At 39.7% G+C, this 25,079-nt stretch overlaps 1 protein-coding gene across 1 annotated transcript in view; it reads left to right on the forward strand.

Annotated features, from left to right (window-relative positions):
• The window catches only part of DGKK (diacylglycerol kinase kappa), a 158,474-nt gene that overhangs the window by 115,285 nt on the left and 18,110 nt on the right, over positions 1–25,079 (forward strand). The window contains exons 9-15 of the mRNA XM_030846711.2: positions 4,525–4,708; positions 5,432–5,540; positions 6,337–6,476; positions 7,392–7,473; positions 22,458–22,549; positions 23,436–23,535; positions 24,504–24,723. Coding sequence (XP_030702571.2) covers positions 4,525–4,708; positions 5,432–5,540; positions 6,337–6,476; positions 7,392–7,473; positions 22,458–22,549; positions 23,436–23,535; positions 24,504–24,723 — 927 coding nt within the window. The remainder of the gene's footprint in view (positions 1–4,524; positions 4,709–5,431; positions 5,541–6,336; positions 6,477–7,391; positions 7,474–22,457; positions 22,550–23,435; positions 23,536–24,503; positions 24,724–25,079) is intronic.

Genomic DNA, 25,079 nt, shown 5'->3' on the forward strand with positions numbered 1-25,079 from the left:
GATTTTGAGACAGTAGATAATCCATGAAATATTTTTTTTTGCTTGCTGCCTACTTCATTGCCAAGGAAAAGCCAGCATTAGCTAGGGGGCAAGGATTCCTGTAACGATTACAACAGTTTTAGAACTAGACACAGCACATGTGTACGTGTGTGCACATACGTGTACATACACTCTGAGCCACTCTAGTCTCTTCCAGTTCATTTCCCAACCCCAACACAGATACAGACAGACATTGATACATGGAATGAGCCACTCACACAGTTTTCTGCAGGCAAGCATACTCATATGTCCCCGTAATGACATGAACAGACACACATCCCTCACTCAGGGATGCATGCATATATTATTCTCAGAACTACTCAAATATTTATCCACATAGAGTCACTTACCAGATAGCTGACTAGAGAGATGATGAGATTGATGACTTGGTATATAAGAGACACTTGACTGGCTAGGAGAAAGAAGGGCCTAGGGGCAAGATGGAAAAGTATCAAACTAGTCAGCCAAGTCTACTCAGGCTGCTAATGAAAGTCAATGAAGTCTTGAATCTGAGACTTTGCTCAACCCCACAGGGACCTGGGGAAGATGTCTTTGGGCAGACTGAAGGATGGCCGCCTCAGCATCTTATAAATCACCCCCAAATAGGTGTTAAGGGGCTGCCACCTCTCCTTTGTAATTGGCCCAACATGTTCTGTGTTCTTGTGGAAGTTGGGTTTTTTAGTTTGTTTTTTCCCATCTTATATCATTTCTTATTCTTGTCATAGATGGTCAACTGATAGCATTACTACTTTCTTTTGCTTTCCACCGATGACATATTATTGCTTAGAAGCACCTGTGCTAAGCCATTCTTTTTGTGTAATGTCTCATACAATGCCCCATGAGTTAGCTTTTAGCCTTTCATCCTAGTCACCTGCAATCTTGATCCAATTGAATGTCACTCTTGAGAGCCCTTCTTTCTATCATGTGTTACTTGGCCTGTGGTTTCTTAGGAGTATTTTTTGAAACCTCCATATCTTCTTGACTCCTTCTGGCTTCTTGGCCTAGGCAAATACACTCTTTAATATTCCCTGTTGGGAAGTCCCACCCATCTTAGAGATGATGAGGTCATTAAAGATGATCTGGTCCAACCCTCTGGCCAGGCTAGGGAATCCCTTCTCCAGCATCCAAGGTGGCGGTATCCATTTGATGACTTTCTGAGGAAGCACATGCCATTGCTGATTAGCATTCATTCATTATTTATTCAGTCAACAAACTCTAATTTCTGATGTCTTCTAATTTCCCTTTTTCCTACCCTATCTGCTTGGTAAATTTCTTCTCTCATCCTAGAGGGTGAGAGCAACGTCAAACATTGTCTCCTGTTTAAAGACTTCTGTAATTGCCCCTCCCCATTTCTCCAGACAAATAAATTACTTCCTTTGCTGTAAACCCAGAACACATATCTCAGAGCACTTAACACACTATATTATAGTTCGTCACATGTATGTCTCCCACTCCAGACTGTGAGCTCTTTTATCACTAGCACTTAACTCAAACCCGATACATGGTATATTCACAGTCAAGATTTGTTACATGAATTCATTAATACATTTACTGAATACTGCGTATATGTAAGGCTCAGTGATAACAATGTAGAGAATAAGATATGACTAAGACAGGATCCCTGATTTATATGGGGGCAAAACAGTATAATGCAGTATTTGTCAAATACAAGAATGCCTCAGAATCATCCAGAAGGCTTTTTAAAACACAGATTTCTAGGCCCTATGCCCCTGCCCCAGAGCTTTTGATTCAGTAGATCTGGGTAGGGCACAAGAATTTCCATTTCTTACAAGAAATGATGCTGATACTACTACTCCCGGGAGCATACTCCATCATTTACTAACTGTGTGACCTTGGGCAAGTTACTTAACCTCTCTGTGCCTCATGTATCATTTGTTTTCTGCCAATAGGGAATAAAAGTTATACTCAAGTGCGTTATGCGTGTTAAATGAGTTAGTATCTTAAAAGAGGATCTTAAAATACAGGAAGGGGAACAGGAAGCCAACCTTATGCTAATTTAGCATCTTTCTGTGGTATGAACTGAACAAATTTGAGAGGGACTCTTGGCTCCTTGGTTTTGGGCACTGTGATTATATTAACTTAGCTCAAAGAAGCACGATCCTTTTTTTTTTTTTTAAGCTCTTTCAGACTGTTGACTCATCTGGAGCTTAAAGTCAAGTAAATCCCCTAAGCCCTTTTCACGCTTGATGCTGCCAAGCCAAGTTCCTATTGTCTTGTTCTGCTGCAACTTATGTCCTTATGCCTAAAGGCCAAGCTTCACATTTATCCCCTTTTCAGCTTGTTTACTTTGACCCTACTGCCTGTTAAGGTCATTTTCAATCTTGATTCTGTCATCCAGTGGCTCTCCCTCCTGCTTTAGGTACTTCAAAGTTGACAAGCTAGCCTTCCATGTTTTTATTTAAATTGGTTAACATTGTTGAATAGTACTGGACGTTCCCTTACAATTAACATCAGCCTATTCAAAAGCAACCTTGTGGACATGATCATTTACCTGGTTATGAATCTGCCTAATATCACTATATTCCAGCCCAGAATACCATTTTTGTCACCTTGTTCACAGGATTCGTCTAACATTTTGTTGTCATTTTATGTGGGCCCTGTAACCTCTCTCCCTCACTTACTCCACAGCAGCCATGCTATTCTCTTCACTGTCCACAAACATCCCAGGCAGTCTCCCTTCTCTGGGCGGGTTCTTATTCTTCCTCTTGACCCCCAAAAAACTCTTCCCCCAGATACCTGCATTGCTCACTACCTCATTTTATTCAAATGTCATCTCACCAGAGAAGCCATCCCTGGCCACCTGTCTAAAACAACACCCCCATCAGTCTCCATTCCCCTTTTCCTGCTTTATTTTTCTTCATATCGCATTATTTTCTATATTTATTTGTGTATTTATTTATGGTCTGCATCGTTCCATTAGAATATAAATTCCACAAGAGCAAAGATCATTTATATCTTGTCTATCACTGTATATCGGAACATAACAAGGACAGGCACAAAGAATGCCCTCAATACACATATGTTGAATGAATGAATGAATGTCTTAACTACCATTGTGTTAACATATATTTTGTAAAATAAAATATTGAAAAGGGATAACATGTTCAGGGAGGGTAACTACTTCCAAGCTATGCTACTGAAGGGACATAGCAGACTCCCCTTGCAGCTATGAGCCCTGGCAAGCCCTGAAGTTTTGGTGCATGACAGGCTAGCTGGCTTAGGAGGTCTTCAAGCTCCACTGGCCAGTGAGTAGAAATTGGCCCATAGAGGAAACTTGCTTTAGATTTTTCCAGGCAAAACAGCCATGAAATCTGCTCAAGTCAGCAGTCTTCCTCTTCAGGCTCCCTTTTACCCAGGTTACAACAAATGGGACACTTCAACTTGCCTCTCTCCCTGTGGCACACACCATTCAGGAGCAAGCCACATGCTTTTTTCCCTTTGCATTTATTTTTGCTGGGGCATCCCTGGCAAGCCACGAGCTCAGAGGTTTGGAGGCTCACAATTTGTCTCGCATCTCCTATGAGGCCATTGCTCACTGCCTGTCTCCCTGCCAACAGGCTCTATGACCCAGTATGAGCTGGCAGGCTATGGCAATTTAGACTCCTATAACTCCACTTCTCTATGGGGAACTTCAGTGTTGGGGATTATTAAAAGCCTCTCTCTTGTCCAGACAATTTCCCTATAGTCTTGTTTCCCCTGATAATTGGTATGATAACTTAGATTGCTCTGCCAGAACTTTAGAGGAGCGATTAAAGCTCCCTGCTTCACTCCACATTGATATGTTCTGTCATTAGCTCCTGGCTGAAAGGCAGCCTTTTCTCCCCATCTTTCCTGACCTTGTATCTTCTCAGTGTAAGAACTGAGCTATCCCAGGCAGAGAGAGGACAAGTTGGGTGTGCTGATCCTCCTCCTGGGCTCTCAACCTTCTCCTTCTTCAGTTTTCCCTTGACATTTTATTGATCTTTGGTTGTGGCACCAATTTTTTTTATTCCTTGTGTTCCAATACACTGCTGTGTATGAATCTGTCTCCCCAGCTTGAGGGCAAGAGCTAGACCCCTAGCAGTATGTAGCATGATGATTGACATATAGTAGTTGCTCAGCAAATGTTGGTTACCTGGCAACAGCTGGGCAAAGACCAGCTATTGTTGTTTTCTTAAATAAAAGCCCCTTTGGTTTGCATCTAACTTCCCCTCTGTCCCTCAGTCTCAGAGGCACAGGGAAGCTGTGGGAGGTGTTGGATGTCTATTATCTTGATTGTGGTGATGGTATCATGGGTGTTTGCATATGTCTGAACTCATTAAATTGTACACATTAAATGTATGCAGTTCTTTGTATATCAATTATACCTCAATAAAGTTGTTTTTTAAAAAGTCTTTGCAAAATTTGATGTTAAGTCATGCCTTGCTTCCATCTAAATGGCCCTTTTCTTTTTTTCCCTTTTCTTTCTGTTGTATGCATTATTAGGCCAATTAGTAGTATCTCCAGATTTCTGGAATCTTGATTGGTCTTCAGCCTGTTCATGCCCCCTTCTCATCTTCATCAACTCCAAAAGTGGCGATCACCAAGGGATCGTCTTCCTCCGGAAATTCAAGCAATACCTTAACCCGTCTCAAGTGTTTGACCTTTCGAAGGGTGGACCTGAAGCCGGGTAAGCATGGGGTAAGGGATGTAGTTGTGGGTACAGAAGGGACTCCCCCCTCTACACATTCTAGAGTAGGATAGGCTTCCTGGAATTAGTTCCAGTACCTGGGCAGGAAAGGTCTATTTTCTCAAGTCAGGACACAAACACAACTCCACAGCATCTTGAGTTGGCTGGCTGGAGGACTTTTAGCCCTCTCCCAGAAATCCTTTCAAGCCTATGTCCTGCTCTCAGATTTGCTTCACCTTTTCCAGTTGGAAAAGGTAACTATGTCTCCTGACTTCAGAGGAGGAGGCAAATGGATATTATTTTCCACCATTCCTGTCACTCACTCTTTTTCTTGGGGGCAAGTAGATACATCTCTACTACAGGCCTGTTTTATTTAGAGACCATCTGGCTGTTCAGCCCTGGTTTCTGTGAACCCACTGGCAACTGTGCAAGATATTCTTCCTGGGCCTCAGCAAGTAGATTAGGCTAGGCAGCTAGTAACTTCCAGAACAAGGTTGGGCAAAGAAGAGTGTAGGTTGAGGCAAGGCCTGATCTCCAGGATTGCCTGTGGGAGCATTCTCTATGATCTTAGGTACACAGAGAGATAGGGGTTAAGAGAAAGGAAACATGTAGCCTGATAGCAGGGTGCAGAAGCAGCAGTCCTTAGCTCCTGGCACATTGTAGGAAAGAGTTGTAAAACTCATCAGCTCATGAAATAACTCCCCTTTCCCCTCTTCCTTCCAGGCTCTGCATGTTCAAGAACTTTGTTCGCTTTCGCATTGTGGTTTGTGGTGGAGACGGCAGCGTGAGCTGGGTCTTATCTCTGATTGATGCCTTTGGATTACAGGAACGGGTGAGTCCCTAGCTGACTTAATTTAGCCATTGCTAAAGAGACTGGCAGTGTGGCGCTGCTTATCCCAAGAAGTCCCTGGTCTTTACTCTCCTTGTCTGTAAAATACTTGATCTATCCTGGAGAACATTTCCTACTGGTTTCACAGTCAACCTGACTGGTAGATTCCCAATCTAAGCCTGCTCACCTATACCATTTTCTGGTTATCTAATAGTAGGAAGGAAGAAAGAGGAAGTTAGCAGAAAAAAATGAGCAGTGCTCTATTTCCCAAGCCCCAAAATGAAGATTTGAAGGGGAGGAAAGCAAGAAAAACAGAAGTGGCATCAGGCAGCATTCAACTCCCAATTCCCTACCCCTCCTGAGGACACTGAGTTTCTTCCCTAAGTCTCTAGAGTAGCAGAAATGTTCCTCTACCTCTCCCCCCTCTCCCTAAGCAGCCCCCTGCTCTTCTGACTGCAGTGGCTTTGTCTCCTTAAGGCACCTTACCTCTTTGGCCCAGCCTAGATAGAAATTTGTGGCTATATATCTCTTTTAAAAGCATGGCTACAAATATTGTCATATTCCAGCAACGTGTCCCCTTACTGAGTAGGTTCTGTATTGCCAAGAGTGGGACCCAACTCCTTAGGGAAAATTTCACTCAACTTCAAACATCTTCCTATTACACTTCCTAAAATCATAGGTCCCTTATTGCCACTAGTTTTGAGACCATATTTTTTCCCCAAAAAGCACCCTCTGGGTTCTTTTATGGGTGGATCTTGGTAGGATTGTCTGAAAAGGGTGCCCGGTTTTGTTCTTGCAGTGTCAGCTGGCAGTCATCCCTCTTGGAACCGGTAATGATCTGGCCCGTGTCCTCGGCTGGGGTGCATTCTGGAACAAAAACAAATCACCTCTGAACATCCTCAACAGAGTGGAGCAAGCTAGTGTGAGGATTCTAGACAGGTGAGTAGCTGAAAGATGAGGTCATTGTGGCTTTTCCATTCCCTTGCCAGTTACTCCCAGTGACATCATCTCAGTCAGGAGTGTTCTAAACTCCCTCACAGAGCTTCATTGCCTTTCTGGCTTCAGTGCAAGGAAATTTGGGGGACTTTGCCTATTAAGAAGCCAGGGTCTACTGTGTATCCTTTAAACATCACTGAAGCCCCTCTTCAAACTTAAAAGATCCTAGAGCAGGAGCACCCATTGGTAAATTTCAAGGGTTCTATAAACCTACTTCAAATTGCATAGCTATTTATCCATGTAAGCATATTTTTTCCTTGGGAAAGTTTCCATCTTTCTGTTCTATTCTAGGATAGTATAGAAACTATTCTATAGCTTCATCAGGTACTCAAAGAAACTCAAAAAAAGAGGGCTCATAAACAACTGGCCTGGATTATCTGTGCCCTAGAGAAGAGACAGTATTCTCCTCCAATCTTCTGAGAAGAAAGACTTTCTATGTGGGGGCATAGTATTTGATTTATGGCTGCTCATAAGGATAACCTGGGGAGCTTTTTCAAGGTACCAAGCTGGGCCCTACCACAAATATTCTTATTCAGTAGGTCTTGGGTAGAGCCCTGGTATGTGTATTTTACAAAAGCACCTCAGGTGATCTTGGTAGTTACCACTGCTTGAGAAGCACTGCTCTCTGAGAACTCTGTGGTGGAATTCCTTCCATCACACTGGCCTTGAGTAGTCATGAAGCAGAGGTCTCTCTTGGGATATACCTTGAGATCAGGTGACCTGAGATAACTTGGGCAACCCCTACAACTCATCCCTACCCATCACATAAATATTTTGACCCCTTTCGTGACATGTGAAGCATTGGTGCCAACCTGTGATGAAACAGAGCCCTAAATATCTGTCTAAACTTCATTTCAGATGGAGTGTGATGATCCGTGAGACTCCCAGACAAACCCCATTGCTAAGAGGACAAGTTGAAATGGATGTACCTCGATTTGAGGTAACAACTGCCTAGCTATAATTCAGGCCAACATCTTTATTACACATTGAAATAATAGGCTAAACCCAGAGAGAAGCTTTTGTATAGTCCATGGGCTTGATAAGGATGAGATCATTCAGGATTGGGGACATTTCAATTAGCAGTTATTTACCAAAAACTGTGTTAGGTGTTGGGGATATAATTCAGTCAGCCATCTACTTATGCAGTCACTCAAAATATTTATGGAAAGTATGGATTAACTACAGTGTGTTCCTTCCTCTTCAATTTTTGGAATAGATTGAGAAGAATATGTATTAACTCTTCTTTGTATGTTTGGTAGAACTCCCCTGTGAAGCCATCCAGTCATGGACTTTGGTTAGCTGGGAGTTTTTTAAATTATAAATTCAGTTTCACTATTAGTGATCAGTCTGTTCAGATTGTTTATTTCTTCCTGATTCAGTCTTTAAAGATTGTATGCTTCTAGAAATGTGTCTGTTTCTTCTAGGTTGTTCAGTTTGTTGGCATATAACTGTTCATAGTATTCTTTTATGATTTTTTGAATCTCTGTGGTATTGGTTGTTATGTCTCCTCTTTAATTTCTTATTTTATTTGGGTCCTCTCTCTTTTCTTCTTGGTGAGCCTCACTAAAGGTTTATCAATTTTATCTTTTCAAAGGACCAGATTTTGGTTTCATTGATCTTTTCTATTGTTTTTTTGGTCTCTGTTTTATTTATTTCCTCTCTGATCTTTATTATTTCCTGCCTTCTGATGACTTTGAGCTTTGTTTGCTCTTTTTCTAATTCTTTTAGTTGGTAATATAAGTTGTTTGAGATTTTTCTTATTTCTTGAGGTAGGCCTGTGTCACTGTAAACTTCCCTCTTAGAACTGCTTTGCTGCATCCCACAGATTTTGGAATGTTGTGTCTCCACTTTCATTTGTATCGAGGTATTTTCTGATTTCCTCTTTGATTTCATCATCGTCTCATCTTTTTTTTTAACATCTTTATTGGAGTATAATTGTTTACAATGGTGTGTTAGTTTCTGCTTTATAACAAAGTGAATCAGTTATACATATACAAATGTTCCCATATCTCTTGCATCTCCCTCCCTCCCACCCTCCTTATCCCACCCCTCTAGGTGATCACAAACCACCTAGCTGATCTCCCTGTGCTATGCGGCTGCTTCCCACTAGCTATCTATTTTACACTTGGTAATGTATATATGTCCATGCCACTCTCTCACCTCCCTTCCCACTCCCCGTGTGCTTAAGTCCATTCTCTATGTCTGTGTCTTTATTCCTGTCCTGCCTCTAGGTTCTTCAGAACCTTTTAAAAAATTTTTTTCAGATTTCATATATATGTGTTAGCATACGGTATTTGTTTTTCTCTTTCTGACTTACTTCACTCTGTATGACAGACTCTAGGTCCATCCACCCCACTAAAAATAACTCAATTTCGTTTCTTTTTATGGCTGAGTAATATTCCATTGTATATATGTGCCATATCTTCTTTATCCATTCATCCGATGAAGGACACTTAGGTTGCTTCCATGTCCTGGCTATTGTAAATAGAGCTGCAATGAACATTGTGGTACATGACTCTTTTTGAATTATGTCCCATTGATTTATTTAGTAGCATGTTGTTTAGTCTCCTGTTTGTGTTTTTCCATTTTACTTCCTGTAATTGATTTCTAGTTTCATACTGTTGTGGTCAGAAAAAATGCTTGATATAATTTCTATCTTCTTAAATTTGTTGAGACTTGTTTTATGGCCTAGCATGTGATCTATCCTGGAGAACATTCCATGTGCAATTGAAAAGAATGTGTATTCTGCTGCTTTTGGATGGAATGTCCTGTAGATAAGTCTAACTGTTCTATTGTGTCATTTAAGACACCATTTCCTTATTGATTTTCTCTCTGGATGATCTGTCCATTAAAATAAGTGAAGTGTTGGGCTTCCCTGGTGGCGCAGTTGTTGAGAGTCCGCCTGCCGATGCAGGGGACACAGGTTCGTGCCCTGGCCTGGGAAGATCCCACATGCCGCAGAGCGGCTAGGCCCGTGAGCCATGGCCGCTGAACCTGCGTGTCCGGAGCCTGTGCTCCACAACGGGAGAGGCCACAACAGTGAGAGGCCCGCGTACTGCAAAAAAAAAAAAAAAAGTGAAGTGTTAAAGTCCCCTACCATTTTTGTATTATTGTCAATTTCTCCCTTCATGTTTGTTAATATTTGCTTTATATATTTAGGTATTCCTGTATTAGGTGTGTATATGATAAAGAGTGTTATATCCTCTTATTGTATTGATCATTTTATCATTATATAATACCCTTAATCTTTTGTTATAGACTTTGTTTTAAAGATTATTTTGTCCTATATGAATATTACTACCCCTGTTTTCTTGTTGTTTCCATTTACATGAAATATCTTTTTCCATCCTCTGACTTTCAGTCTGTGTGTGTGTCTAACTCGAAGTGAGTCTCTTGTAAGCAGCATATAGATGGGTCTTCTTTTTTCATCCAATCAGCCACCCTATGTCTTTCAATTGGAGTATTTAGTCCAATGACCTTTAAAGTGATTATTGATAGGTATGTACTTATTGCCATTTTGTTAGTTGTATTCTGGTTGTGTTTGTACTTCTCTGTTCTTTTCTTCTTTTAGTTTCTTCCTTTGTAGTTTGATGGTTTTCTTTATTGGTTTGCTTCTGTTCCTTTCTCTCTAGTTTTATATATCTATTGTAGGTTTTTAATTTGTGGTTACCAAGGGGTTCCTATATGTTGACCTACAACTGTATCTACTTTTTAAAAACTGTTACTCATTTAACTTCAAACACATTCTAAAATATTTACTTTTTTTACTCCCTTCCCCCACATTTTGTGTTTTTAATGTCATATTTTACATCTCCATGTTTATCCCTTCACAGTTTATTGTAGTTATACTTGATTTTAATTTTTTTTCTTTAAATCTTTGTACTAGCTTACTTACTTGGTTGATCCTCAGCCTTTATTATATATTTGCCTTTACTAGTGGAATTTGTTCCTTTCCCATAGAAATTTACTTTTTGTTATAGCCTTTTCAATTAGAGAAAACCCTTTAACATTTCTTTTAGGGTAGGTTTAGTATTGGTCAATTCTTTTAGTTTTTGCTCTTCTGAGAAGTTCTTTATCTCTCCTTCAATTCTAAATGATAATCTTGCTGGGAGAGCATCCTAGCTTGCAGGTTTTTCCCTTTTAGAACTTTATATGTATATCATGTCCTTCCTTCTGGCCTGCAAGTTTTCTGCAAAATATCAGCTGATAGCCTTATGGGGATTCCCTTATATATGACTCTTTGATTTTCTCTTGCTACCTTTAGAATTCTTTATCTTAAACTTTTGCCATTTTAATTATTATGTCTTGGTATGCATCTGTTTGGGTTCATCTTCTTTGGGACACTCTATGCTTCTTGTACCTGGATATTGGTTTCCTTCTTCAGTTTCAATAAATTTTCAGCCATAGCTTCATCAAATACATTTTTAAGCCCCCTCTCCCTCTCTCTTCTTCTGGGACCTCTATAATGCTTATGTTGGTATGCTTTGTGTTGTCCCAAATGTCCCTTAAACTGTTCTCATTTTTTTTAATTTACTTTTTACTATTCTGATTGCATGATTTCCATTATTCTATCTTCCAGATCACTTATTCATTCTTCTGTATTACCTAGTCTGCTGTTAATTCCTTCTAGTGTGTTTTTCATTTCACCTTTTAAATTTTTTAATTTCCTTGTTAAAATTCTGTGTTCATCTATTATTTTCCCTAATTCAGTTAGCCTATCTATTACTAATGATTTGAATTCTTTATCTAGTAAATTGTTTATTTCTGTTTTATTAGTTGTTTTTTTTTTCAGGGGTTTTCTCCTGTTCTTTCAATGAAACAAATCCCTCTGTCTTCTCATTGTTCTTAACTTTTGCTGTCTCTAGTCTATGAAATTAGATGAAACAGTTACCTTTTCCAGTCTTGAAGGTGTGTCCTTGTGTATGAGCATCCCCATACAGTCTGCATGTGCCCAGTGACTTTGGTGAGAGAGCTAGATCTGACTTGGGCACAAGTCATGTCTTTCCCTAGAGTGTGCTGGCAGCTATCACCTTGGTAGGAGGTGGTGCTGCAGATGGAGCAGCGAGAGCTAGAGTCATGTGTGAGCCAGGGCTTCTCCCTTTTTCAGTGGCCAATACCACCCTCTTGGGGCTGGGGGCAGGTCCCAAATTGCTGGAGCAGAAGCACTGAGGGTCAAGTCCAAGATGGCTCCATTCCCTCTAAGTGTGTTCTTTCCCCCATCCCAGCACCATCACACTAGCCCCAGAGGGGAACAGTGCTGGAGCAAGAGGGGCTGGAGCAGGCATTTGGCATGGGTGTGGGCGTGGGTTCAGGCTGTGATGTCCCCAGTTCTGCTTGGAATCCTGGAATACTTCTGATGTGGTGCCTCCATAAACGCCAGGTTGCTGCCCCTGCCCCATTCAGATGCCATTTGGGGTCTGGGCTGGCATAGTCCCTCAAATCTGAGCACTCCCCTCAGCCACCCTCACCCTAGTGTAGAGCTAGGTGAAGCAAGTGGGGTAGAACAGGTGCTTGGTTCAGGCTGGCTGTGTGCCAGAGTGGTTGCAGGAAACTGGCCAGAGTCCCATTCAGTTTCAACCTGTTTTTTTCTGCCTTGTTTCAGGAATAAGCAAGTGTGTGTGTGCTCTTCACTAGCAGAGTGTAGGTTTCTTTTGTTTGTTTGTTTGCTGTACAATATATCAAAGTTGCTTATTTATTTTATACATAGTGCTTTGTATCTCTTAATCTGATACCCCTATCTCATCCCTCCCTATTCCCTCTACACTGGTAACCACTAGTTTGTTCTCTACGTCTATAAGTCTGTTTCTGTTTTTTAAATATACATTTGTTTTGTTTTTCACATTCCACATGTAAGTGATAAAATAGAGTATTTGATTTTTTCTCACTGACGTATTTCACTAAGCATAATACCCTCAAGGTCCATCACATTGTTGCAAATGACAGAATTCCATTCTTTTGTGGGGTGCTGAGTAGTATTCCATTGTATATATAAACCACATCTGTATCCATTCATCTGTTGATGGGCACTTAGGTTGCTTCCATATCTTGACTATTGTAGATAGTGCTGCTATGAACATTGAGGTACATGCATCTTTTCAAATTAGTGTTTTCATTTTCTACAAATACATACCCAGCACTGAAATTCCTGGATCATATCATAGTTCTATTTTTAGTTTTTTAAAGAAACTCCGTACTGTTTTCTATAGTGGCTGGAAACAATGTACAACCCCACCAATAGTATAATAACAAACCCCAACATTTGTTATTTGTAGACATTTTGATGATGGCCATTCTGACAGGTGAGGTGATATCTCATTTTTGTTTTGCATTTCTCTAATAATTAGCAATGTTGAGCATCTTTTCATGTGCCTGTTAGCCATATGTATGTCTTCTTTGGAAAACTTTCTATTCAGGTCTTCTGCCCATTTGTTGCCTGGGTTTTTTATTTTTTTGATATTGAGTTGTATGAGCTGTTTGTGTATTTTGGATATTAACCCCTTGTCAGCCACACCATTTGCAAATATTTTCTCCCTTTTCATAGGTTGTATTTTCATCTTATTGATAGTTTCCTTTGCTGTGCAAAAGCTTTTTAAGCTTAATTAGGCCCTATTACTTTATTTTTGCTTTATTTCCTTTGGCTTAGGAGACGGACCCAAAAACATATTCTTACGATTTTTGTCAGTGTTCTGCCTATGTTCTCTTCTAGGAGTTTCATGGTGTCATGTATTACATTTAGGTCTTTGAACCACTTTGAGCTTACTTATATACATGGTCTGAGGGAATGTTCTAATCTCATTGTTTTACATGTGGCTGTTCAGTTTTCCCAGTACCACTTGCTGAAGAGACTGTCTTTTCTCCATTGTATATTCTTACCTCCTTTGTCATAAAGTAATTGACAATAGGTGTGTAGGTTCACTTCTGGTTCTCTATTCTGCTCCTTTGATCTATGTGTCTGTTTCTGTGCCAGTACCATGCTGTTTTGATTTCTGTAGCTTTGTAGTATATTCTGAAGTCTGGGAGGGTTATACCTCCAGCTTTGTTCTTTTCTCTCAAGATGACTTTGGCAATTTGGAGTTTTTTATGGTTCCCTATGGATTTTTATTTGTTCTCATTCTGTGAAAAATGTCATGGATATTTTTATAGGGATTTCATTAAATCTGTAGATTCCTTTATGTATTATGGCCATTTTAACAATATTAATTTTTCCAATCCAAGGGCACAGGATGATATCTTTCCATTTCTTTGAATTATCTTCAATTCCTTTCATCAATGTTTTATAGTTTTCAGATTATAGGTGTTTCACCTCCTTGGTTAAGTTTATTCTTGGTATTTTCTTCTTTTTGGTATGATTTTAAACAGGATGATATTTTACTTTCTGTTTCTGAAATTTCATTATTAGTGTATATAAATGCAACAGATTTCTGTATGGTAATCTTGTATCCTTCAACCTTGCTGAATTCATTTATTAGTCCTAATATTTGGGGGTGGAGACTTTAGAGTTCCCAATATAAAGTATCATGTCATCTGCAAATAGTGACAGTTTTACTTCTTCCCTTCCAATTTGGATGTCTTTTCCTTCTTTTACTTCTCTGATTGCTGTGGCTAGAACTTCCATTACTATGTCAAACAGAAGTGTAAGAGTGGGCATCCTTGTCTTGTTCCAGAACTTAGTGGGAAGTCTTTCAGCTTTTCACCATTGAGTATGATGTTGGCTATGGGTTTATCATAATGGCCTTAATTATGCTGAGATATGTTCCCTCTATACCCACTTGGATAAGAATTTTTATCATGAATGGATATTGAAATTTTTCAAATGCTTTTCCTGCATCTACTGAGATGATCATTTGATTTTTATCCTTCCTTTTGTTAATGTGCATCACATTGATTGATTTGTGAATGTTGATTCACCCTCTTGACCCTGGAATAAATCCAACTTGATCCCTTTTATATACTGTTGTATTCAGTTTGCTAATATTTCATTGAAGATTTTTGCATCTATATTCATCAAAGATATTGACCTATAATTTCTTTTTTTGTGTGTGTAGTTTCCTTGTCTGGTTTTGGTATCAGAGTAATGGTGGCCTTGTAGAATAAATCTGTGAGTGTTCCTTCCTCTTCAAGTTTTTGGAATAGTTTGAGAGGGATGAGTATTAGCTCTTCTTTATATGTTTGGTAGAATTCCCCTCTGAAGCCATCTGGTCCTGGATTGCTGTTTGCTGGAAGTTTTTTCTTTTATTACAGATTCAATTTTACTTGTAGTGATTAGTCTGTTCAAATTGTCTGTTTCTTCTTGAAGCAGTCTCGGCAGGCTGTATCTTTCTAGAAATTTGTTCATTTCTTCTAGGTTGTCCAATTTCTTGGCATATAACTGCTCATAGTATTCTCTCATGATTTTTTACATTTCTGTGTTATTGGTTGTTATGTCTCCTCTTTCATTTCTTATTTTGTTTATTTGGATCCCCTCTCTTTTCTTCTTGGTGACCCTGGTTAAAGGTTTATGAATTTTATTTATCTTTTTAAAGAACCAGCTCTTAGTTTTATTGATCTTTTCTATTGTTTTTTGGATCTCTATTTTATTTATTTCCCCTATGATTATTATGTTTATTATTATATATTATTATTATTATATTATTATTATTTCCTTCCTTCTCCTGACTTTGGGCTTTGTTTCTTCTTTTTCTAATGCTTTTAGGTGGTAAGATGTTTACTCAAGATTTTTCTTGTTTCTTGAGGAAGGCCTGTATTGGTTCTAACTTCCCCCTTAGAACTGCTTTTGCTGCATCTCATAGATCTTAGGAAGTTGTGTTTCCGTTTTCATTTGTCTTGAGGTATTTTCTGATTTCCTCTTTGGTTTCATCATGTCCCATTGTGGTTTTTTTTAACACCTTTATTGCAGTATAATTGCTTTACAATGGTGTGTTAGTTTCTGCTTTATAACAAAGTGAATCAGTTATACATATACAAATGTTCCCATATCTCTTGCATCTCCCTCCCTCCCACCCTCCTTATCCCACCCCTCTAGGTGATCACAAACCACCTAGCTCATCTCCCTGTGCTATGCGGCTGCTTCCCACTAGCTATCTATTTTACGTTTGGTAGTGTATATGTCCATGCCACTCTCTCACTTTGTCAAAGCTTACCCTTCCCCCTCCCCATATCCTCAAGTCCATTCTCTAGTAGGTCTGTGTCTTTATTCCCATCTTACCCCTAGGTACTTCATAACCTTTTTGTTTTCTTAGATTCCATATATACGTGTTAGCATACAGTATTTGTTTTTCTCTTTCTGACTTACTTCACTCTGTATGACAGACTCTAGGTCCATCCACCTCACTACAAAAAACTCAATTTCGTTTCTTTTTATGGCTAATATTCCATTGGATATATGTGCCACATCTTCTTTATCCATTCATCTGATGATGGACACTTAGGTTGCTTCCATCTCCTGACTATTGTAAATAGAGCTGCAATGAACATTGTGGCACATGACTCTTTTTGAATTATGGTTTTCTCAGGGTATATGCCCAGTAGTGAGATTGCTGGGTTGTATGATAGTTCTAATTTTAGTTTTTTAAGGAACCTCCATACTGTTCCCCATAGTGGCTGTATAAATTTACATTCCCACCAACAGTGCAAGAGGGTTCCCTTTTCTCCACACCCTCTGCAGCATTTATTCTTTGTACATTTTTTGATGATGGCCATTCTGACTGGTGTGAGATGATATCTCATTGTAGTTTTGATTTGCATTTCTCTAATGATTAATGATGTTGAGCATTCTTTCATGTGTTTTGTTGTCAATCTGTATATCTTCTTTGGAGAAATGTCTATTTAGGTCTTCTGCCTGGTTTTGGATTGGGTTGCTTGTTGTTTTGTTATTGAGCTGCATGAACTGCTTGTAAATTTTGGAGATTAATCCTTTGTCAGTTGCTTCATTTGCAAATATTTTCTCCCATTCTGAGGGTTGTCTTTTTGTCTTGTTTATGGTTTCCTTTGCTGTGCAAAAGCTTTTAAGTTTCATTAGGTCCCATTTGTTTATTTTTGTTTTTATTTCTATTTCTCTAGGAGGTGGGTCTAAAAGGATCTTGCTGTGATTTATGTCATATAGTATTCTGCCTATGTTTTCCTCTAAGAGTTTGATAGTTTCTGGCCTTACATTTAGGTCTTTAATCCATTTTGAGTTTATTTTTGTGTATGGTGTTAGGGAGTGTTCTAATTTCATACTTTTACATCTACCTGTCCAGTTTTCCTAGCACCACTTATTGAAGAGGCTGTCTTTTCTCCACTGTATATTCTTGCCTTCTTAATCAAAGATAAGGTGACCATATGTGCGTGGGTTTATATCTGGGCTTTCTATCCTGTTCCATTGATCTATATTTCTGTTTTGTGCCAGTACCATACTGTCTTGATTACTGTAGCTTTGTAGTCTGAAGCTACAGTATAGTCTGAAGTCTGGGAGCCTGATTCCTCCAGCTCATTTTTCGCTCTCAAGATTGTTTTGGCTATTCGGGGTCTTTTGTTTTTCCATACAAATTGTGAAATTTTTTGTTCTAGTTCTGTGAAAAATGCCAGTGGTAGTTTGCTAGGGATTGCATTGAATCTGTAGATTGCTTTGGGTAGTAGAGGCATTTTCAGAATGTTGATTCTTGCAATCCAAGAACATGGTATATCTCTCCATCTATTTGTGTCATCTTTAATTTCTTTCATCAGTGTCTTATAATTTTCTGCATACAGGTCTTTTGTCTCCTTAGGTAGGTTTATTCCTAGATATTTTATTCTTTTTGTTGCAATTGTAAATGGGAGTGTTTTCTTAATTTCACTTTCAGATTTTTCATCATTAGTGTATAAGAATGCCAGAGATTTCTGTGCATTAATTTTGTATCCTGCTACTTTACCAAATTCATTGATTAGCTCTAGTAGTTTTCTGGTAGCATCTTTAGGATTCTCTATGTATAGTATCATGTCATGTGCAAACAGTGACAGCTGTACTTCTTCTTTTCCAATTTGGATTCCTTTTATTTCTTTTTCTTCTCTGATGGCTGTGGCTAAAACTTCCAAAACTCTGTTGAATAAGAGTGGTGAGAGTGGGCAACCTTGTCTTGCTCCTGGTCTTAGTGGAACTGGTTTTTTAATAGCATGTTGTGTAGTCTCCATGTGTTTGTTCTTTTCCCATTTTTCTTTCTGTAGTTGATTTCTAGTTTCATATTGTTTTGGTCATAAGAAATACTTGATATAATTTCTATCTTAAATTTAATGAGACTTTATTTGTGGCCTAGCATGTGATCTGTCCTGGAGAACATTCCATGTGCACTTGAAAAGAATATGTAATCTGCTGGTTTTGGATGGAATGTCCTGTAGATATCTATTAAGTCCAACTAGTCTATATTGTCATTTAAATCCACTGTTGTCTTATTATCTGTCTGGATGATATGTCCATTGATGTCAGTGGAATGTTAAAGTCCTGTACTATTATTGTATCTTTGTCAAATTCTCCCTTTATGTCTGCTAGTATTTGCTTTATATATTTAGGTGCTCCTATGTAGGTGCATATATGTTAACAATTGTAATATCTTCTTGTATTGATCCCTTTATCATTATACAATGCCCTTGTCTTTTGTTATAGTCTTCATTTTAAAGTCTTTTTTGTCCTTTATGAATATTGATATCACCACTTTCTTGTCGTTAATGATTTCATGAAATATAATTTTCTATCCCCTCTCTTTTGTTCTGTGTGTATTTGGCCTGAAGAGATTCCCTTATAGCAGCATATTGAACAGTCTTGTCTTTTAATCCAGTCAGCCACCCTATGTCTTTTGATTGGAACACTTAGTCTCTTGACATTGAAAGTAATTATTGATAGGTATGTACTTATTGCCATTTTATTACTTGTTTTCCACTTGTTTTTATAGTTCTTCTCTGGTCACTTCTTCTTTTTGTTTCTCCCATTGTGATTTAATCATTTTCCTTAGTACTATGCTTGGGTTCCTTTCTTTTTGGTTTTTGTGTGTCTTTACCATGGCTACCATGATTTGTGGTTACCATGGGGTTCAAGTATACTGACCCATAATTATATCTATGTGACTTAAACTGATAGTCATTTAAGTTTAAACACATTCTAAAAGATCTACATTTTTTACTCCCCTCCCCAACATTTTGTGTTTTTTTAATCATATTTTATATCTTCATGCTTATCCCTTTACTGTTAATTGTCTTTATACTTGATTTTACATTTTTTCTTCTTTTAATCTACGTGCTTGCTTATTTAATTGATCTTAAATCCTTACTATATATTTGCCTTTCTTATTTGGGAATTTCCGTTTCCTATAGATTCTTACTTCTTTTCTATTTAGAGAAGACCCTTCAACATCTCTTTTAAAGTAGGCTTAGTATTGCTCATTTCTTTTAGTTTTTGCTTGTGTGAGAAGTTCTTTATCTCTCCTTCTAGTCTAAATGATAACCTTGCTGAGTAGAGTGTCCTATAGGTTGCAGCTTTTTCCCTTTCAGGACTTTGAATATATCTTGTCATTACCTTCTGGCCAGCAATGTTTCTGTGAAGAAATCAGCTGATAGCCTTATGGGGGTGCCCTGGTAACTGACTATTTTTCTCTTGCTGCCTTTAGAATCTTCTTTCAGTTTTGACATTTTAATTATGTGTCTTGGTGTGGTGTGGGTCTGTTTGGGTTCATCTTATTTGAGACGCTCTGTGCTTCTTGTACCTGGATATCTGTTTCTTTCTTCAGGCTTGGGAAGTTTTCAGCCATAATTTTCCATCTTCTCTCTCTCCTCTCATTTTGGGACCCCTATAATGTGAAAAATTCCACACACACATGCACACACACACACACACACACACACGTATATATACTTTTTGCTGTTCTGATTGTGATTTCCATTTTCTATCTTCCAGATCACTAATGTGTTTTTCTGTATCACCTAGTCTGCTGTTAATACCTTCCAGTGTGTTTTTCATTTCAGTTATTGTATTCTTCAGTTCTGACTAGTTCTTTTCTTATATTTTCTAATTCCTTGTTAAAATTCTCTCTGTGTTCATCTATTCTTTTCCCTAATTCAGTTAGCTTTCTTATTACGAATGCTTTGAATTTTTTATCTAGTAAGTTATTTATGTTCCATTAGCTGTTTTTTCAGGACTTTTCTCTTTCTCTTTCAATTGAGACAAATTCTTCTGTCTTCTCATTTTGCTTATCTTTCTCTGTCTCTATGAAATTAGGTGAAACAATTACCTATGGTGGTTTCAGAGGGATGTCCTTATGTGGGAGTATCCCTATACAGTCTACAAGGCCCCAGTGGCTTTGGTGGCAGAGCTGGATTTGATGTGAGCACAAGTCACACCTTTCCTCAGAGTGTGCTGGTAGCTGTCACCTTGATAGGAGGTGGGGCTGGAGATGGAGATGCTAGGGCCAGAGCAATGTGTGAGTCAGGGCTTCCCCTCTGTTCAGTGGTCATCACCACCCTATTGGGAGCAGGGTCAGGTCCCAAGGCGCTGGAGCAAAAGCCCTGAGGGTTGGGTCTGAGCTGGCTCAGTTCCTTTTAAGTGTGTGCTCTTTTCCCTCCCAGCACTGGCACCCTCACCCGAGTGGAGCAATGCTGGAGAAAGAGGGGCTGGTGTGGATATTCAACAGTGGTGGGGGCATGGGCTGCGGTAGTCTGATTGCCATCAGAGATCTGATCTGCCCCTGATGCTCCACTTGTGCAACTGCCAGTAACAGCTGCCCCCTGTGCTCAGATGCCACTTAGGGTTTGAGTCACCATAACATCTTTTTTTTTATTGACGTATAGTTGATTTACAATGTTTCAGGTGTAATATATATATATACACACACAGACACACACACACACAACACACACACACACACACACACACGTTCTTTTTCAGATTCTTTTCCAGTATAAGTTGGTACACCATAGCATCTTACAGCCAAGCTTTTTCCTTGTTGTGGCAGCCCTTAGTCCCATGTGGCGCTGCCATATGAGGCAAACTGTGCTGGAGCATTTGCTTGGCTCAGGCTAGGATGCATGCCAGAGTGGTCACAGGAAACCAGTCAGCCAGCTGGGTGGTTTCAATCCACCCTTTCTGCCCTGCTTTGGGAGCTAGCAAGTTTTCACGGCCTCCTCCCAAGCAGAGTCCAGGCATCCCACAGCTGTCCTATTAGTCCCACTGGTCCTTCAACCAGCCAAGGGGGCTCATCTTCCCTTTGTTGGACCCAAGGTCTGTGGCACCCAATCTGTGGCTCAACCCACCCCTCCCCAGGGAGGATCTCTACCTGTGTAATCCCCTTTCTCTTCTGAGTCCCCTCCTAGGGGCACAGGTCCCAACCTGATCGATTCTCTTCCCTTACTATCTGATTCTATGTGGATCTTTCTTACAGCCTTGGGCATATAGGAGTCTTTCTGCCAGTCTCCTGTTAGTTTTCAGTGAGAATTGTTCCACATGTAGATGTATTTTTGATGTATTCATGGGGGAAGGTGAGTTCCACTTCCTCCTACTCCTCCATCTTGAGTCCCTCCAAGTCTAAGTTTCTTACAGCCCTCCTGTTAGTCCCACTGGTTTTCTAACAAGCTAAGGGGACTTGTGTTCCTGATGTCAGATTCCAGGGCTGTGGTGCCCAATATGTGGCTGGAGCTGCTCACTCCCCAGGGAGGCTCTCTGTCTTTGTAATCCTCTCCTTCTTTTGTGTCCCCTCCCAGGGGCACAGGTCCCAACCTGATCACTTCTCTTCCCTTCTTATCCAATTTTGTGTGGATCTTTATTACAGCATTGGTTGTACAGGAGTCTTTCTGCCAGTCTCCAGTTAGTTTTCAGTGATAACTTCTCCACATTTAGATGCATTTTTGATGTGTTCATGGGGGGAATTGAGTTCCATGTCCTCCTAATCTGCCATCTTGATATCTTCCCCCAGGAAGTTTGAACTTCTATCTAAAAGAAATAAGAATTATATAAGGATTTTTCTTATTATGAAATTTTCAAATATATAGGAAATTTTAAATGGTAGCTTCTACCATTAATATTTCACTATACTTTATCACATATCTATCCATCTATCTATTCTTCTATCTAATAGAAAGGTTTAAAACAGAATATTTACATGTTATGTGGAGAAACAATTGAAGGAATAAAGACTAGAGGCAAGGAAAAAAGATAGGCAGTGATGTAATTGTCTAGGCAAAAGATGATGGTGATTTGGACTGGTGAAGTGGTAATAGGAATAAGAAGAAGTGGACATAGTTAAAACATATTGAAGAGATAGAATCATCAGGACTTGGTAGATGTTTGAATGTGGGGGGTGATGGAGAGGGATGAGTATAAGTTGTAGTTAGGAGTACAGACTCAAGAGCCAGACTACCTGAAATCAAATCCTGGCTGTGACATCTATCAGCTGTCCCTTCCCTATGCCTCAGTTTTCTGTTCTGTGAAATGGGGATAATAATCCTTATTTCATAAGATTGTTATAAGGGTTACCTGAAAAAATATATATGTATCTTAGAACAGAACCTAGCACATAGTAAATTCTATATAAGTGGATACCATTATTATATTTAACATTATATATAAGAGGTGACCCTCTGGTTGGAAAGATGTGGGTTCAAATCCCAGATCTATTATTTACTAGCTATGTAATATGAGATTGGTTTTTCATTTGAAACATGGAACAAATAGTAACTCCTTCATATGAGTTTTTGAGTATTAATTTAAATGAGAGGAAACAATATACGTCTTATTTTTAGAATGACCACAGATCTAAGATTATCTGTGGAGATCTTCCACAAGAATTCTTTAATTGTGATTATTTTCAGAGAGACAGTTGGGTTGCTGGTAAAGCATCAGCAGGAAGTAATGAGGGGGGTGAGGATGGGTAGCACACTATGTCACAGTGCTAAGATTCCAGGGCTCAACACTCCTTTTCCCCCTAGGCTGCTGCCATCCAACACTTAGAATCTGCAACCACTGAGTTGAACAAAATCCTGAAGGCCAAGTACCCGACAGAGATGATCATTGCAACCAGGTCAGTCTTCCTTTGGCTCTCTACCTTTGGGATGTTTTTGCCCCTCGTGGGCTGTTCCTCAGTCAGAGATGGGGCTCATTTTAATAGCTTGGGGGGTTGAGGCCAAGGAAAGCATATGTTTACCTTCCCAAATCAAATTTCTTCCAACTCGAACCTCCTGAATAGAAAGTTTACGAGGGGAAAAAAAAAAAAGATGAGATTGGGGTGAGGGCTCTTGCTGCTCCAAAAAGACAAAATTGTAAGCCACAGATTTGGAAGAAGCGTTACAGAAGGGAAACACGACATTCCATACCATTCAAGAGCATAGCATAGCTCCCTACAGTAGGGAGACCTTGTTTTCCATTTAATACCTGGAAAATTCTCTGTGGTACCTGCTACAGCTGCTTTCTCATAGCTAAGCAATACATTCTCCCCTTCTAAATACATGGGTCATTCATTCCTCCTGGGACTCTGGTGGGTTCCTTCCAAATCTACCACATTCTCTTTTGAGAAACAGTCCCTACAGGGAACATCATCCCAAAGTCATTATGTTTGTACTAAATTAGCCAGGCCCTTGAACCATAGCTGATTTGACCCAGGGTGAAATCCTGACCCATGTTGGACTGACTGAATTCTGTTTCCTGGAAATTTGGAATTTGGGCTAAGAAATGCTAGTTAAATTCTCTTAGGTACTGGCATATTTCACCATATGCACATGAAGAATCAGAATAAACAAAGAGGGGAGAGGGAGTGGGGGGAGAGGGACAAAGAGAGGGAGGCAGGAGAGATCAGGAAAGAGAGAGGGAGAAGGAAGAGGAGGAAGATGGAAACTAATGACATTATAGGAGAGAAGGTCTCTGGACCTCATGGTCCATGTCACATTGTGTCATCTATCTTATATTTCCAGATTCCTGTGCTCAGCAGTGGAAGATTTTGTAGTTGATATTGTAAAGGCCTGGAGCCGGATAAAACAGAACAATACAGCAATAGAGTCTGTGATTTTGAAAGTAAGTTTCCATCCTTTTTTCTTGTACTCTTTGTGGTGCCAGGGCCCCACTTTTAATAAAAGCAAATATTCCTCTCACTGGGAATTGTAAAAGAGCAAGGAGGAGCAGCTGGTAAGCCTCCCTGATGGGGGAAATCCTCATCAAACTTCCACCTTTCACCAAATGAAGAGTGGCACTATACATGCTTATCCATGTACCATGTACCTAAGCATATGCCAAGCATCTGTCCACACCGAGACACAAGCGTACACCAACATGTATGCACATGGTTGTATACCAGAACATTCTTGAAAATACATACAAATACATGCTAGAAATACACCCACAGTCACCTCTATAACAACCACAGTAACAATAACAGCTAACAATTATATAGCACTTACTCTGTGCCAGGAACTGTTCTAAGCACTTATAATGTATTAACTTATTTAATCTTCACAACTACCCTAGAATATAAAAGCACAAATAGATTAAGTGACTTGCCTAAGTTTACAAACTATTAAGTGATGGAGCTGGGAATCAAGCCATAATCATGTAGTACACCCCCAAACATACACACAGACAAAGGCAGACACCAGGCACCCATGCAGAGCCACATCCACATTCATAGGAGCATGCCCATGAAAACACCAATCCAGAAATGTTTATCTTTCCTTAGTTTTGCCATATTACACATCATTTTACAGGCCACTCTGACATGAGAAAGACTAGGCAACATATATTGATGCCTGCAGCTGTTCTGTAACAAATAGTGTCTCTTCGACCTCCTAACACCCTTTGGCTATCTTATCACATCTACCCAAGCAGTTCTTTCCCTAAACTTTCATCTCCCCACATGTAGCTTTCTATGCTCAGTGTTTCCAGCCAACTAGTACCCCTCCCTACCTCTCCCATACCGTCTGACTCCTCATTCTGTCCTTTCAGGCACAAATCCCTCATAACAATGCCCTGTCTCCTTCCCCACATAGAGCGACTTAATGTACGACAAGCTCAGTGTCCTGATTGATATCCTTGCTGAGGATGCAGCAGTTGAGAAGAGTACGACAGCACATGCAGACAGTGCCAAGGCAGATGGAAAGCCCTTCATCCCTCAAATAGACCACATAGCCAAGTGCAAGTTGGAGCTGGCCACAAAGGCCCAGAATCTCCAAAAGTCCTTGAAACTCATCATATTCCAAGTTGAACAAGGTAAAGGCCCCAGGGTTGTGGTGATTGAGGCAGGGGAAAGAGAAGGTTCCTGTGGGTAGTTTAATGGTCTCCCTCGCTCTGGGTCTACTATTTGACAACACTACCAAAACTTGACTAGATTCTGCATTCATAAAGCATCCAAAGTCCATCCTCAGTCTCCACTGATTTGAAAAGCCTCAGTCCTGATAAGCTGCCCCTTTGGCTCCTCCTACCTCCCAGGCACTCAACTCTTGCTACTTATTTATTTTTGGAACTAACAATCATCCTAAACAATTACAGCTGCTAAGTGGCTTTGCTCAAAGGTCTGTCAGCTTCAACCTCCAGCCATGGAATCTTTTTCCACCTGCTTCTGTCTC

Source organism: Globicephala melas, chromosome X, assembly GCF_963455315.2.
Source record: "Globicephala melas chromosome X, mGloMel1.2, whole genome shotgun sequence".
Lineage (NCBI taxonomy): Eukaryota > Metazoa > Chordata > Mammalia > Artiodactyla > Delphinidae > Globicephala > Globicephala melas.